This window comes from Mustela lutreola, chromosome 13 (assembly GCF_030435805.1).
Source record: "Mustela lutreola isolate mMusLut2 chromosome 13, mMusLut2.pri, whole genome shotgun sequence".
Lineage (NCBI taxonomy): Eukaryota > Metazoa > Chordata > Mammalia > Carnivora > Mustelidae > Mustela > Mustela lutreola.
The window spans coordinates 15,119,172-15,133,436 of NC_081302.1; the positions used below are offsets into that span (position 1 = coordinate 15,119,172).

At 44.0% G+C, this 14,265-nt stretch overlaps 1 protein-coding gene across 1 annotated transcript in view; it reads left to right on the forward strand.

Annotated features, from left to right (window-relative positions):
• ABCC4 (ATP binding cassette subfamily C member 4) overlaps window positions 1–14,265 on the forward strand; it is a 248,047-nt gene that overhangs the window by 201,335 nt on the left and 32,447 nt on the right. The window contains exon 26 of the mRNA XM_059144719.1: window positions 5,363–5,518. Within this exon, the coding sequence (XP_059000702.1) occupies window positions 5,363–5,518 (156 nt within the window). The remainder of the gene's footprint in view (window positions 1–5,362; window positions 5,519–14,265) is intronic.

Sequence of the window (14,265 nt, forward strand, 5' to 3'; positions counted from 1 at the left end):
CCTACATTTTCACCTCTTTTACATAATATCTTCTCAGAAACCCCTCACCTCCCTCCAGTCCGTCTCACTTCCCCTGCTGACTTTCTGATTCCTTGCGGCCCAGTCTGTGGTACCTGCGTCGCTTGGGAGTATCTTGGAAATGCTGACTCTCGGGCCACCGGGTCGTCTTGTCTCTGAGCCCCTGCCCTGCCAAAATGTCTTCTCTCCCACAATGACTGTAACTCGTGGTTTCCAAGAAGTGTCCTTTGACAATTTGAAGTTGGGCTCATGAATTCTCCCAACCCCTGTAACTGATCATGATGCTCTAGAAAGGTCTCTGTCCCCACCTTACAGATTTATTTACTTTTATATTCTGCCAGTTGTGGATTTCCATTATAATTTCATTCTCTATGACTCTAAGTTTATGCATCGATTTGTCTTTTGGTGGAGTCTGTCTGCAACAAAGACAGCATTCCTCCTGCTCTACGGCCTTTCCCTAGTACCACCGTACAGGGTCCATCAGTATTGTATCAGGCTTGGCCCTGCTTGGGCCTGGAGTCACTGACCACCAAGTGTAGCAATATGTCTGAGACCCTTTTACCACCTGCTGGGATGGAAAATTCATCTCACGGCACAAGCCAGGGCCATAGGTCTGTGTGGCCTGTTTCCCAGGCACCCTGTACCTTCTCAGTCTGGCTGTAGGTGCCCGCCGACCACGGGTATCCTTTTCGCTGAGAAATGTCAAGCCTTCTGTCCCATCCTCCACAGTAGACGCCTTGAATGTCAGGTGGTAGGGTCAGGAGAAGGCAGTTGCTTGATCCCAGCCACACCTGTCCTGTCCCCACAGGGATGTAATGAGCTGCCAGGCCATCCAGGTGTAAGGGGGCCACCGGTGGAATGGGCAAGCGTTGAGCAGACCTGGTTTTGTGTCCCATTCTGCCCCTTCCTGGCTCTGTTCTTCCAGGCAGGCTAATTAGTCTTATTAAGCCTCCCTCTGATCTTCTGCAAAATGAAAGTGGTAGGTCATCTAGGGTTGTACACTTCCAACAGGAGGAGACCCTCCCGGCTCCAAGGCTGTGGCCAGACAGATGTTCAGACAACCGTAGCTGTAATTGCCTTGGGGCACGATCTGGCCATAACCACTTCCAGTGCAGAAGCTGTCGTCTGCCGTTTGCATTAGTTTCTATGATGATAGGATCCATTGGCCATGTCTGTCTTCCCTGGCCCCCTATCCTAGACCCCAATAGTGTGGCAACAGGTTTTCCATAAATTAGTCTGTCCTGACTTCAACCACCTCAGTTCCATACAGGATGCCACATATAATAATAAAAAGTGTGCAAAGGTGAATCCGGACAGAGCCTGTGATCTAGGAGAACAAGGAAAGTCGTATAAAATTGGCTATTAGATAAGCTAGAAGGTGGCCACCTTTTATCAAAGTTTAGAAAAAGGTGACCTGCCTCCGTGGCATGGGAGAAGGCTACATGTGGGGGCAGGAAGAGTATTTGCAAGGACTTAGGCATTTGAGATGGACCTGGTGACACATGGGCAGGATCTCAGCAGGTGGAAATGCATGGAAAGAGCCTTCGGGGTGCTGGGACCAGCATCAGCAAAGGCACGATGCTGTCCCCCTGCAAATGAAGGATCGAGCCCCAGGTGACGTGGCACAGCGCTTGCGCATGTAACTCTTGCCACTTCCTAGGAATCCCGAGAGAGCTGACTCCCAGCAATTTAAGAATGCAGAGGCAGTTGGGGTGCTTTCCTAGAAGGGACTTCCTGGGTGGGCACAGAGCTGTTCTGCAGAAACATGGACCAGGAAGTGAGTGCATGTGGACCATGGTGGGAAGAGGCAGGAGATAGGAAGCCAGTAGCTACTGTGTACTCCTACCAAGATATAATGGGGAAAGTGAGTCCACATGTTGGAATCAAACTGATGTCAATGAAAACAAAGTTATAGGGGTGCCTGGGTGGCACCCAAACGTCCCCCTTTTGATTCTGGCTCAGAGGGGTCAGGATCCTCAGGGTCCTGAGATCGAGGCTCCGTGCTGGGCATAGAGCCTGCTTAGGATTCTCTCTCTCTCTCTCTGCCCCTCCCCCACTGCTCACGTCCGCACTCACTCACACTATCTCTAAAAATAAATAAAAATAAGGCACTGTTATAACCCCCAAGCTTGTGAACATGCAGAGAAGCAGGTGGGAGTCAAAACTGCTATCCTATTTCTAGAGGGTAGCTTGGCATTACTTTTTGAAAATGTTTATACCTGTTTTTCAGCAATTCCACATCTAAGAATTTATCTTTTTGTTTTTTTTTAAAAGATTTTATTTATTTATTTGACAGACAGAGATCACAGGTAAGCAGAGAGGCAGGCAGAGAGAGAGGAAAGGAAGCAGGCTCCCTCCTGGGCAGAGAGCCCAATGTGGGGCTCGATCCCAGGACCCTGAGATCATGACCTGAGCTGAAGGCAGAGGATTTAACCCACTGAGCAACCCAGGCGCCCCTAAGAATTTATCTTAAGGAAGTAATTAGAGTTGTTTGTGAAGATTTAGCTTCAAGGATATTTAACACAGTTATTTATAATAGCAAGATATTGGACACAGCTGAAATAGCCACAAATAGGGGGTCTGTTAAATAAATGATCACATAAAATCTAATATTATGTGGCTATTAAAATATTCTGTTGAAATATTAAGTGCAAACAGTTTACTATAGTTGGTTCATATTAATCTCGTTTTGTTTAAGTCTGTGAGCTTGTATCTTTAAGCACACACACACATAGGTCCAGAAAGCAAATCTGTCATCTGTAGAATGGTTTTAAATCAAAGTGCTGGGGTTATGACTAATAGCCATTGACTTGTTACCTTCATTTGCACTGATTATAATTAAGAAGAGTTGGTTTTGTGTTTTCAGATGCCGTGCAGCCTTGTGCTCTGGTGATAGACTGAGTCAGGAAAGCTTGCAGAGGTAGAATCTTTAGGGGTTGGTGCCATCCTGGGCGCGGAGGAAGCTGGAAGTAGGGTGAACATGTTGAGCCCACGAGCCTAGAAAAGAAATTATGGGATTAAGATGGGAGAGTTAGAAAAAGCAACTGTTTTGTTGAAAGGGAAATTGGCTCTTAATCATGTTGAGTGTGATCTATAGAGATCCAGATAGAAATGTCTCAACGTACAACACACCAATACAAATTTTTAAATTGAGGGGGAAAAAAAAAGACATCTCTCTCTCTCTCTTTTTTCCAGAAACCCTCAGCCTCTTTGGGAAAATGTATAGGGTTAATTGTAAATCAGCGTAAATGAGAGTATCTTGAAGTATCTGTTTGGTTTTGCGTGTGTAAACTTACTGATAGTGGCGATATTCTCCATGGGAAGTTGGTAAAGCCCACTGGTGCAGTGCAAATGACACGGGCTACCGTTTGGATGACTGAACAGGAGAGAGGGCTAGCTAGAACCCGGTTTTCTTTGAATTGCCTTTTGGTGTTTATTCTCAGTTGAGCTTGGAGATCACAGTCCTGTGGTTGAGGGGAGCCCTCCGTGCCCCCTGCCGTATCGCAGCAGACCCATCTTTACGAAAAGTCTGCAAACGTTCTAGTTTGCACAGATGAGTTGGTTTTAGTTGGAGTGAGGAAAGCCTGAGAACATCCACACATTCTCAGAGACACAATTTGTGCCTGTGTTGTGATATGGCTTGATACACATTTGAGAAGAACCTTACCTCAATGTACATTGAGAAACCCAGGAGATATATACATGTGTGTGTGTATGTGTGTGACGTGTGTACCTTTGGACCTACTCATGGGCAGAAAATGACCCATCTGTGAAATGATGATAAACAGATGATAAAATTAGCCAAAGCCACTTCCCTTACATTTATCCCCGTAAAGGTAGGGTCTTTTTTGAAAGGTCATCAGTAGTTACACACGTGAAACTTTAAAGCTTTGAAAGTATTCCACTGAGATGATATGCAAAGTTCCCAGCATAGAATCAGTGCTCAGAAAGTTCTTCTCTGTTGAAAGCTGTGAGTTTTCAAAATGTACTGAATTTACAAATGCTCCAAAGCATGTCTTAAAGCCGTCATTGATTCCAGATAGCTAGTTGGGATGACACCATCTCTTGGGAAGCTCCCACCAGGGAATTTGTAGCTAGGTGTTGGGCAAGCTCATTGCTGTTTAAAAAAAAAAAAAGGTCAGTTTCTGCATACAGGTTTAAATGCTCACAACTAAAAACCAATTTTATATAATACAGTTTCGTTCATGACCGGCATTTTACCTGCTTTATATTGGCGCTTTGATCTTGTCACCGCATTTAATTTCTCTCTGCTTCGGTTCTAATAACCAGACTGATACTGGACACGGTTCTAATAACCAGACTGATACTGGACACGTATCTTTCCCAAGGGGGTAATTGTGAGTATTAATTACTTTGCAAAATGCCTTTTGAACTGCTCAGATGAAAGGCCCCCTATAAAAAGCAAATGTTATTTGTATTGTTGTTGTTGATGATGACGATGAACTCATTAGGGGTATTTCAGCTACCGGCTACTGTTTTTTAGAACCCTGAGACTTAGATTTTAAAATTTTAAGGTGTTTCCTTCCAAGACAGAATGTAATAGCCAGAAATGTGTTGGTTGTTCTCCCGAAGAATAATTCCTCTTAGGTGGTAGAATTCTGAGAAAATGATTACTTGTTTATGTATAGCGCTTTTCACTTATTGATATCTGTATAAAATTCTCCAAGAAATTCTCAGGGTTCAAAATACACAGACACTGGGAATAATGCTGATTTTAAAACCGACTTACTAGCTGCTGAGGAAATTGTTGGTTTTTCACTGTTGGTAGGCTGATGGTATTTTTAAAAGATTTTATTTATTTACTTGACAGAGATCACAAGTAGGTAGGGAGGCAGGCAGAGAGAGAGGGGGAGGCAGGCTCCTTGCTGAGCAGAGAGCCTGATGTGGGTCTCGATCTTAGGACCCCAGGACCATGACCGGAGGCTGAAGGCAGAGGCCCTAACCCACTGAGCTACCCAGGTGCCCCTGATGGTATTATTTTTAACTTTTCTTTACACGAAATGGATCTCACCCAAGGACAGTGCCTGCCTCTTCCCGCCCCCGGCCCCCAGACACAAGGGACATTTTTGTTTTCCACAATTTGGGGGGTGCTTCTGGTATCTGGTAGGCCAAGAGCAGGAATGGAGTTAAACATTTTGCAAGGTACAGGACGGCTCTCTACGATGACGAATTATCTAGCCCAGAATGTCAACAGTGCCAAAGTTGAGACACTCTTTCTTACCAAATTCAATATAGAACTTCCTTAATCCATATTCAACAACTCTAGTGTCTCCTAGGTATGTGGCATATTGTTAAGCTTAATCCTTCCTGGATCTCTTTACAGGTCGGCATTGTGGGAAGAACAGGAGCTGGAAAAAGTTCCCTCATCTCCGCCCTTTTTAGATTGTCAGAACCGGAAGGTAAAATTTGGATTGATAAGATCTTGACAACTGAAATTGGACTTCACGATTTAAGGAAGAAAATGTCCATCATACCTCAGGTATACAAGTCAGGGCATTTCTCGTGTTCTTTTTGTAAGGGAACTTAAGTTTAATTGCTTCTAATTTTACTGCCTTTTTTAAAGAAAAAATGAAGCGTTAATCCTTTTGCCCCAATAGGGTATATTTTTAACAGCAAGTATTTTTATCTGATACTGGGTTGTGTGTGTATGAGTGTGTGTGTGAGTGTGTGTGTGTGTGTGTGTGTGTGTGTGTGTGTGAGGTTTAATAACTTACCAGAGAAATTTCTGGACTCAAGACTTCCCCAGGTACCACAGTTTTATCCACTGATAAACACCTAATTCTGAAAAGGAAACCACAAATGATTTGTTTAGCCCCTGAGAGGCCACTATAGGGAAACATGAGTTTTAAGTGTTTTAGTGATACAATTTTGCTGTAGGAGATAAAGCTGACTTTTCAAAGGTAATTGTTTCCATGGAGGGTGAGACGTGAAACCGCTGGCTTGGGGCACTACTGTGTGTGGAGATGCTTTGGGGAGACTTCGAATTGGCCACTAGTAAATGAACTGTGACCAGGAGGCAGTAGAGAATATTGAGAAGAACACAGGATAAGGAGGGCCGTCTCTCTGCACCTCAGGTTTCTTTCCCTCATGAGGCAGCTCGTAGCACCATCGCCCAGAGCCATTGTGAAGCCTGGCTTCGTGTGTGTGGAGTGCTTCTGACCTGATTCTGTTTTCTTATTCTGCTTATTTATTTACTTACTTATTTGAGAGAGAGAGAGAGAGAGAGAGAATGAAAGAGAGCATGAGAGGGGCAAGGTCAGAGAGAGAAGCAGACTCCCTGCTGAGCAGGGAGCCTGATGTGAGACTCGATCCCACGACTCTGGGATCATGACCTGAACCAGAGGCAGTTGCTTAAGGGACTGAGCCACGCAGGCGCCCTCTTATTCTGCTTCTTAATAGAATTGTGACTTTCAGGAAACCTTCCAGAGATTGAATTACACACAGTCCAAGCTCCTGTCACTCCTTGTGGTTGGCCCATTCAGTTTCAATAAAAATGCAGAAATTATGTATTGAGCAAATGCTGTCCTCCAAGTATATAGCTAAGGGCAGCGTAGGCCCCATGCCCAGTGGCCTGAGGCCTGCAGCCCTGGGGTCTGGTCTTTGTTCTGCCCTCTGCCTTGGCAGTTAACACATACTCAACTCCAGACTTAGCTGATTTTTGTTTTGTTTTTGTTTTAATTTAGGGCTTTGTTATACTCTACAATCATCAGCCTATCAAAAGAAGCTGAGAAATACTCTCTCTCTCTCATACACACACACACACACACACACACACACACGCACACACTTGAGAAACACAGGGAATGAGACAAAGCCATGCAGATGTGCTTCTTGGCATGTGGATATAAAGAGCTCGTGCGTGCCTGTTTATTAGAAAGCATATAGAATACAGCACCCAGAACAGAGGAGAATGTGGACTTTCATCCTAAGATTGAGTAAAGCTGTTGCTGCCTACCACGGGCCTCTGAAATAATTGGAATTATTATTCTAAGTAACTTCACAATCAAAATCAAGATACTCCTTTCAGAACCACAATGAGATGCCTCCTCACCCCCCGTTACTACTCTCAATAAAACGGACAAGACTAGGGCATCTGGCTGGTTCAGGCAGTAGAGCATGTGACTCTTAATCTCAGAGTTGTGAGTTTGAATCCCATGTTGGGTATAGAGAATACTTTAGAAGACAGAACAGAGGCACCTGGGTGACTTAGTCATTGGGCATCTGCCTTTGGCTTGGGTTACCATCCTGGGGTCCTGGGGTCGAGCCCCACATTGGGCTCCCCACTCGGTGGGGAGCCTGGTTCTCCCTTTCTCACTCCCCCTGCTTGTGTTCCCTGTCTCACTGTATCTCTTTCTCTCTCTCCGTGTCAAATAAATAAATAAATAAATCTTAAAAGAAAAGAAAACAACACAACAGAAAACACCAAGTGTTGGCAAGGTTGTGGAAAAATTTGAACCCTTTTTTATTGCTTGTGGGAGTGTAAAATGCAGCCCCTGAGGAAACCAAAATGGAGTTTTCTCAGAAAATGAAAAATAATAAAGTCACATATGAACGATCATATGGAATTATCATATCCCGTTAGCAGTTCCACTTCTGGATATACACCCAAAATAATCCAAAGCAGAAATTCTAAGAGATACTTGTACACCCATGTTCATAGTAGTAGTCTTCTCAAGATCCAAAGTGTGGAAGCAGTCTGCATGTCCTTAGGTAGGTGAATGGATGAACAAAGTGTGGTGTGTTCACACAGTGAACTGTTACTGTTCAGCCTTCAAAGGGAGGGAAATTGTGACATGAGCTACAGCAGAGATGAACCTCGCGGACATTATGTTTCATGAAATAAACCCATCACAAAAGGACAAATACCATATGATTCTGCTTATATGAGCTACCTAAGGAGTCCGTTTGGTGGAGACAGGAAGTAGAGTGGTGTCTGCCAGGGGCTGGAGGGAGGGATGGAGAGTTAGTGTTCAATGGGTACAGAGTTTCAGTTTGGAATAATAAAAAGAGGCCTGGAGATGGCTGGTAGGGATAGCTATGCAACAATGCAAATATATTTAAATATTCCTGAACTGGTCACTTAAAAATGATTAAGGTGGTAAATTTAGTATTATATGTATTTTACCACAATTTAAAAAAAATCTTTCCTAGCTCTCCCATCCTGATGCTTCTGTGTTTTTCTTTTTCTTCTTTTTTAATTGAAGATTGACATACAGTAATTGTATGAGATACGGGTGTACCTCCCAGTGATTCCGTATTTATATACATAATGAAATGTTCAGCACAGGACAGGCAGTTCACCTTTTAATCCCCTTCACTTATTTTGTCCATTCTAAAAAAATTTTTATTTTTAATTTTTAAAAGATTTTTATTTATTTTGCCAGAAAGAAGGAGAGAGAGGCAGGCAGAGGGAGAAGCAGGCTTCCCACTGAGCAAGGAGCCTGATGTGGGACTCGATCCCAGGACCCTGGGACCATGACCTGAGCCGAAGGCAGGTGCCCAACCGACTGAGCCACCTAGGCATTCCTAAAAAAAAATTTTTTTAAACCTCTCCCTTTTCAGGAAAAATGGAAAGACATTTTCAGCACATTCAGTCCCTGTATTTAACAATTCCCTCTGGCTAGTAAATTCATGACTTCGTGATTGCAGTAGAAAATATATGAGTTGAAATTCCCAAGTTTTATATTTTGGTTGTACCCATCTCTGAAATGGGCCAAATGAGATTAGTTAGCAGAAGCGAAGGGTGTGTCCGTGAAGTACTTTCATGTCCTTGGATGAAAGGATCGAGGAACATGTCCCACATTATTTTTAATGCTTCTTAATAAGAAATGGTTGTATGCTTGTGTACATAAAAGGACTGTATAAATAAAGAAATAACGTTAGATGATTCTTGGCTCTGCCACTAATGTTTTGGAAGCACATCTGAGCAAAGACTAAATACACCTTGACATCACCAGGTTTTGGTTTTCTTCCATGACTTCCCACCCTACTTCTGAGCTTGCTTGAGGTGTGCACACATCCAGAGACTGTGCTTACAAAACAGTACTAAGCTTTGTATCCATGTAGATAGTGATCGCCAACCATTGTAAACACAGAATCTTTCTCTTCTCACTTGCTGTCTCTAAGGCGCGATGTTGGTTGATGAAAGCAAGTCTAGAGAGACTGTGCAAAATGTGTAAAGGGTCCCAGGAAATCTTGCAGGAGGGAGCCTGGGATAGAATCTTCAAGGGTCAACACGACCCACGTTTTTATTCCGAGTGACCTTGATGACGTCACTTGGCCGCCAGCCTCCACTGTCCTTGTCCTTAAATCAGGTCTAGTAATTACTGCCTCACTGATGTGTCCTGATGATGTAACGGGATGAGAAAATGTGTGTGGCCCCATGCTCTGCTCTCAGGAATGCTTCGTAAGTAGTGACTAGTATCAATTAAGGGTCAGGGCACTAGCCTTTCCAGTATTACTGTTACTTAAGTAAAAGCAGGAACAGATGCTTTTCAATTTCTATTTATGTTTTTGTGGTCCTTGGTGATTTCCTTTACATCTCTTGCTTATCACGTAAGCCAACTTGTTTCTAGAAATTTAAACGGTGGAACAAAACAAGTGAGCCCAATGTGAATTTTAGGGTAACACGGAACAGAAAACCTGTCCCAACATTTTTCTCACTAGGAACAAGAGAAGTATCACTTGTTTTCTTTAGTCTTCTGGCTCCTCGCCCACCTGCCTTCTTTCCTGACCACTGCTCTGTGCCCCGAGAATACTGCGCAGCCCCCCCATGAAGACCCTGTTTTCTCCACTCTCCCCACATGCCTGGCTATTTCTTACCTCCCCTGGAGGCTGTCGCTCTCATTTCTGTCGCTCTGGTGCTGGTTGTCATCCCGGACAGATGTCACATGTATTCCTAGCGCATGACATTTGCGGAATCCTTCACGTGTTTTAGCTTCTCTCCTTCCTGTCCCCCAACTTCCTCCTCACGGTTCTGTGGTTCCCCCTATTGTTGGACCCATTTACAAATGGAGGCACCGGGAGCTGAACCCACGTAACAGCAAGCGGCTGAGCCAGGGTTCATGTTTACTTTAGGGGGAGTCCCCCCTCCGCATCCCGGGCAGCTGCCCACTGTGCTGGGGGCCAGAGCCCCAGGGACCTACGTCCACAGCAGCACTGCTGTCTCACGGTCCTGTGCACACACGTGTGCACACACACGTGCCGAAACACGTATTCCCCCCCCACACTGTCACTCCTAGTGCTCCGCACTCTAGTTTCTGTTATGTCCATTCTGTGCTCTTCCGTATAAAAGACAGAATGATGGTCATGAAGCACAAAACGGCTTTCATGACCCATGGGCCGCACCAGCAGTTTGAGAAAGCACGTTCCCTCACGGTCCCCTGTCTGGCCGGGCTCCTGTGACGTATGAGTCCCAGGCCTGGAGCCTCCCGGGTGGCCCCAGTTCTCACAGCAGTCCCGTTGGCTTCTCCCTGCTTTCCAGGAAGGAAAAGAAAGCTGGTGGGCCTGGTTAATGACATACCCTGAGTCCAATAGATACGGAACAGTAGAATCAGAGCTCAGGGCTGTCTGACTTAAATACATATAGTTTTTTGTTTTTCTTTTTTGAACTGGACGACCTCCGATATCTCTCCCATTGTTTTCTACCCCACTCCAAAAGGATTCCCAGAAACCACGATGAAGGAGAGTCAATAGAGAGCAAAGTCAAAAGATACTTCCGGTGCAGTTTTTCCCATTTGGATGGTTGTGGTTTTGAAAGGCTGAAACACTTGTGACTTTGGCTGAAGATTTGAAGCACACTAGCACTGAAAGAAAATCGATTTAGGAAAAGGGGTTAATTCATTTATAGGTCATGGGTGAGCCTCAGGAGTAGGTACTCGAAATCATACCTTGTTAGACCTGAGAGCCCGTCCTCTGTACGGTGTCTGACTGCGGAGGTGGGAAGGTCTGGTGGTCTCGGCCCTTAAAGTTATTTGTCTACAGCATAGCAGACAGCTTGCACCCTTCTGTCTCCCCCAAATCAATAGGAAGCAGCGTCCTTGTGTCTCAACACCCTGATTTAGGGAACCAGCGAAGTTTGGAGCAGTCTCTGCAAAGAAGAATGGAGGGGTTTTGTTTTTGTTTCCAGGGTTTTTTGTTTGTTTGTTTGTGTTCCCACTTTCGCTGAGACAGGTCTGCGTCATTCCCTAGCTCCAGGCTTGCGTGAACCTGGCTGCAGCCGTGAGCTTCCAAGGCGGTCCCACTCTGCCAGGCTCATCCTGGTCCCCCTTGACTGCGCGGTGAGAGATCAGACCTGGGAGAGAGGCGATCGCAGGCAGGACCGACGTCAGAACAAGCAGCAGGGGAGTGGCGACACGTGGCGGGAGGGTCAGGGGCCAATCCTGTAGGGAACGTTCAGAAACGAAACCTCTATTCTGATGAATGTACTCCGCCACTCGTATAATTGCAAGGGTGAGCAAAAAACATAAAAAATAAAAAAAATAAAGATGAAACACTTTCTGAACTTCCAAACAGAACAGGTCGCCAAAACAGACGCTTCCATTTGTGCTCACGACCTGAAATAGTTAAACACGTTCCCCACAGAGATGAGCAAGACAAGATTGTATTTAGGGACGAGCTTGCTTATCTGCAAGGATCTGGAAAAATGGATTTCAAAACTTTTGGATGGATCCTCTACATCTAAGGCCCCTTCCTTTCCTTTTGGCACCAAGAAAATGTTTTCAGTTGAAAAGTGATGCCATGCAAATTCATTATTTATGATTGCACCCCAAGGGCTGGCACAGATCAACAGCTATCCTCTTTATCATGATTAAACAGATTCATTTTTTACATTTAATAGACTTTTTGAGAATCAAAGCAAAAGCGAGGTATTTTTTAAACCATCCACTCTGCTTCTTCGGTATTTCCATTCCTTGGGTTATCTTCCGTAGGTGGAAAAGGTTCACCAGAGCTGTCTCTTTAAGACTTCTTTATTCTTACCTGGTTTTCTTTCCTCTCTCTCTCTCCCTCTCTTTTTTTTTCCCTTGTTGGGAACAAAACTCTGCAAGAGAAGAGGTAGGTATGCTGTTACTAGTAAAGAAATACAACTGGATTGTAGCCTAATGCAGTCAGCCTTTTGTTTCTGACACTGAAGTCTTCATTAAAGCCCAGGGAACTGCTTCCCAGAGCTCCTGACCTTTTTGTGTCCAGAGAGGACTTTACAGGACTTAACTTCTTTTTCCTTTGTTGGCAAACAATGTTCTTTTCTTCTGAATATGGATGATGATCGGTTCATTTAGAGGCTACAGGATTAAAAGAAAAAAAAAAAAAAAGGAAAGCAAGATTTAAAGCTCCTTCAGGTGACTCTCATTCTCGGAACAGGGATACGCGCTGCCCTTTGTAAAGGTCCTCCAGTTAGAGATGAAAACGTCGCTGGTAGGACGTGGGGGACCAGCAGCCAGTCCGGAAGATTTTAGTCGCGGGCCGCTTCCTAGTTGGGGCCTGACATGACGAGGGTGCAGTAAAGTGTTGTGCATTATCTGCCTGGTTTGTAACCACTTGTACCTTTTGTTTGTTTGTTTTTTGGGTTTGTTTTTTTTTTTTTTTTTGTCTTTGACCAGGGTCATTTTAAGCTTTGGAAGGTTAGTGGGTAGGGTTTCTTTTTAGGATAACGGCCGGTCTGTCTTTCAGTAGCGTATACAAAAGGCCCGGTCGGACTGTGGTTCTGTCTTACAGTTGTGTCGAGGGATTATCAATTTACTTCACTAAATGCGTTGACTCAGAAGGGCCGTTTTTGGGTCACATGGCCAATAGGAACTTGTGTTATGTTGGTAACAAAGGAGAACATTACTGAATATGGCACAGAGGATTAAAAAAAAAAAGTCAACTTTAAGCTGATGAAAAACAGATTGGAAGCTCAGGTTCTATTTAAAAGATGACACAGAACAAGACTATTTATTTACCTAACTCAGCCATGCCAGCCACCTCTTATTAAATGAGGTTTAATTGTGTACCTTCGGAAAAAAAATATACTTGGGCTAATATATTTAGTCTGTATTCTGTGTTTACATGAAGGGTGTGTGTCCGGCCGTAAATCTCGACACTGAAATGTTCTGCCTGTAAACATTTTTACAACATTTATTTATAAGATTCGTTTATTAACTTCATTGCTTGGAGGTGGGTACTTTAAATAATAGTATCTATCAGAAATGATAATTAATTTGACCCTTATCTGCTTCTGCAGTATGTGTCTCCCGTGAGCACTTTTATTACCTTTTGAAGATAATATAGTGGTTTCTTATTTGGCAAGTGGATGAAAGTAGAATGAATAGAAACCAAAATGAACACCATGCATAAAACACATTGGCATATTAAAACAGACATTGTTAACAAATTGCCTGCTGGTTTAAAAAAAAATACGGCTTCAATCAGTTAATGTTCTAATAAATCATTCCCTTTATTCAAGTTTTGACTGAAATTGTACTCATTTTGAAATACATATTTGGCATGTCATGACAAAGAAAAATAATTCGAATCCACTAAGCTCTTTTCTTCTGATGACTGCTAAGTAAACATGAGTAATCGTCTACCATATCCCTTCAGACTGACAGTAGAGTTTTAAGTGGCAGTAGGAAAGGGTTAAATTGAACTTTTTTCTTTTTCTGGTTGCGGTGACTCGCTGACGTGAGCACAACCTCCGTACGGCCTGCAGGTACCCGAAGGGTCTGTTTCAAGCTCAGCATAAAGCAGCTGCAGCTTTCTGCAAAGAATCCCACTAGCTCCCCAGTCTTTGGAGAGAGTCATCCCTTTCCAGACCTTTTCCTAAAGAGAAAAAGGTGAGGGAGGTGATGAGAGAGACCCTTCCTGGTGGTGAGCGAGGCGATCGCATTTTAAAGGTGTGCTCCCATGCCCGTTCTCTAAAACCATCAAAACCATGACTTTCAAAGCTGGGAATCCCGGGCCCTTCTAGCATTTAACAGAGGAAGGAAATTCTGTCTTTTAAACACAAGGCCGTTTTTTTGTAGATTAGCTTTGGTAACGCCTCTGCAGAGTGTACTTTGGAAACCAGGCGGACCCTTTATCGTACACCTCTTACTGGACGCGAGTTTGCTTTATGAGAGCCCCCGAAGGCAGACATATTTGGGTCCTGTACATCCGGACAGGCTTGTGGTTAGTAGAAGCCAAGAGACCTCCTCCTCCTCCTTTGGTGTTGAAGCTGATTCCTTAATCTGTTCTCTTTCAGCCTCT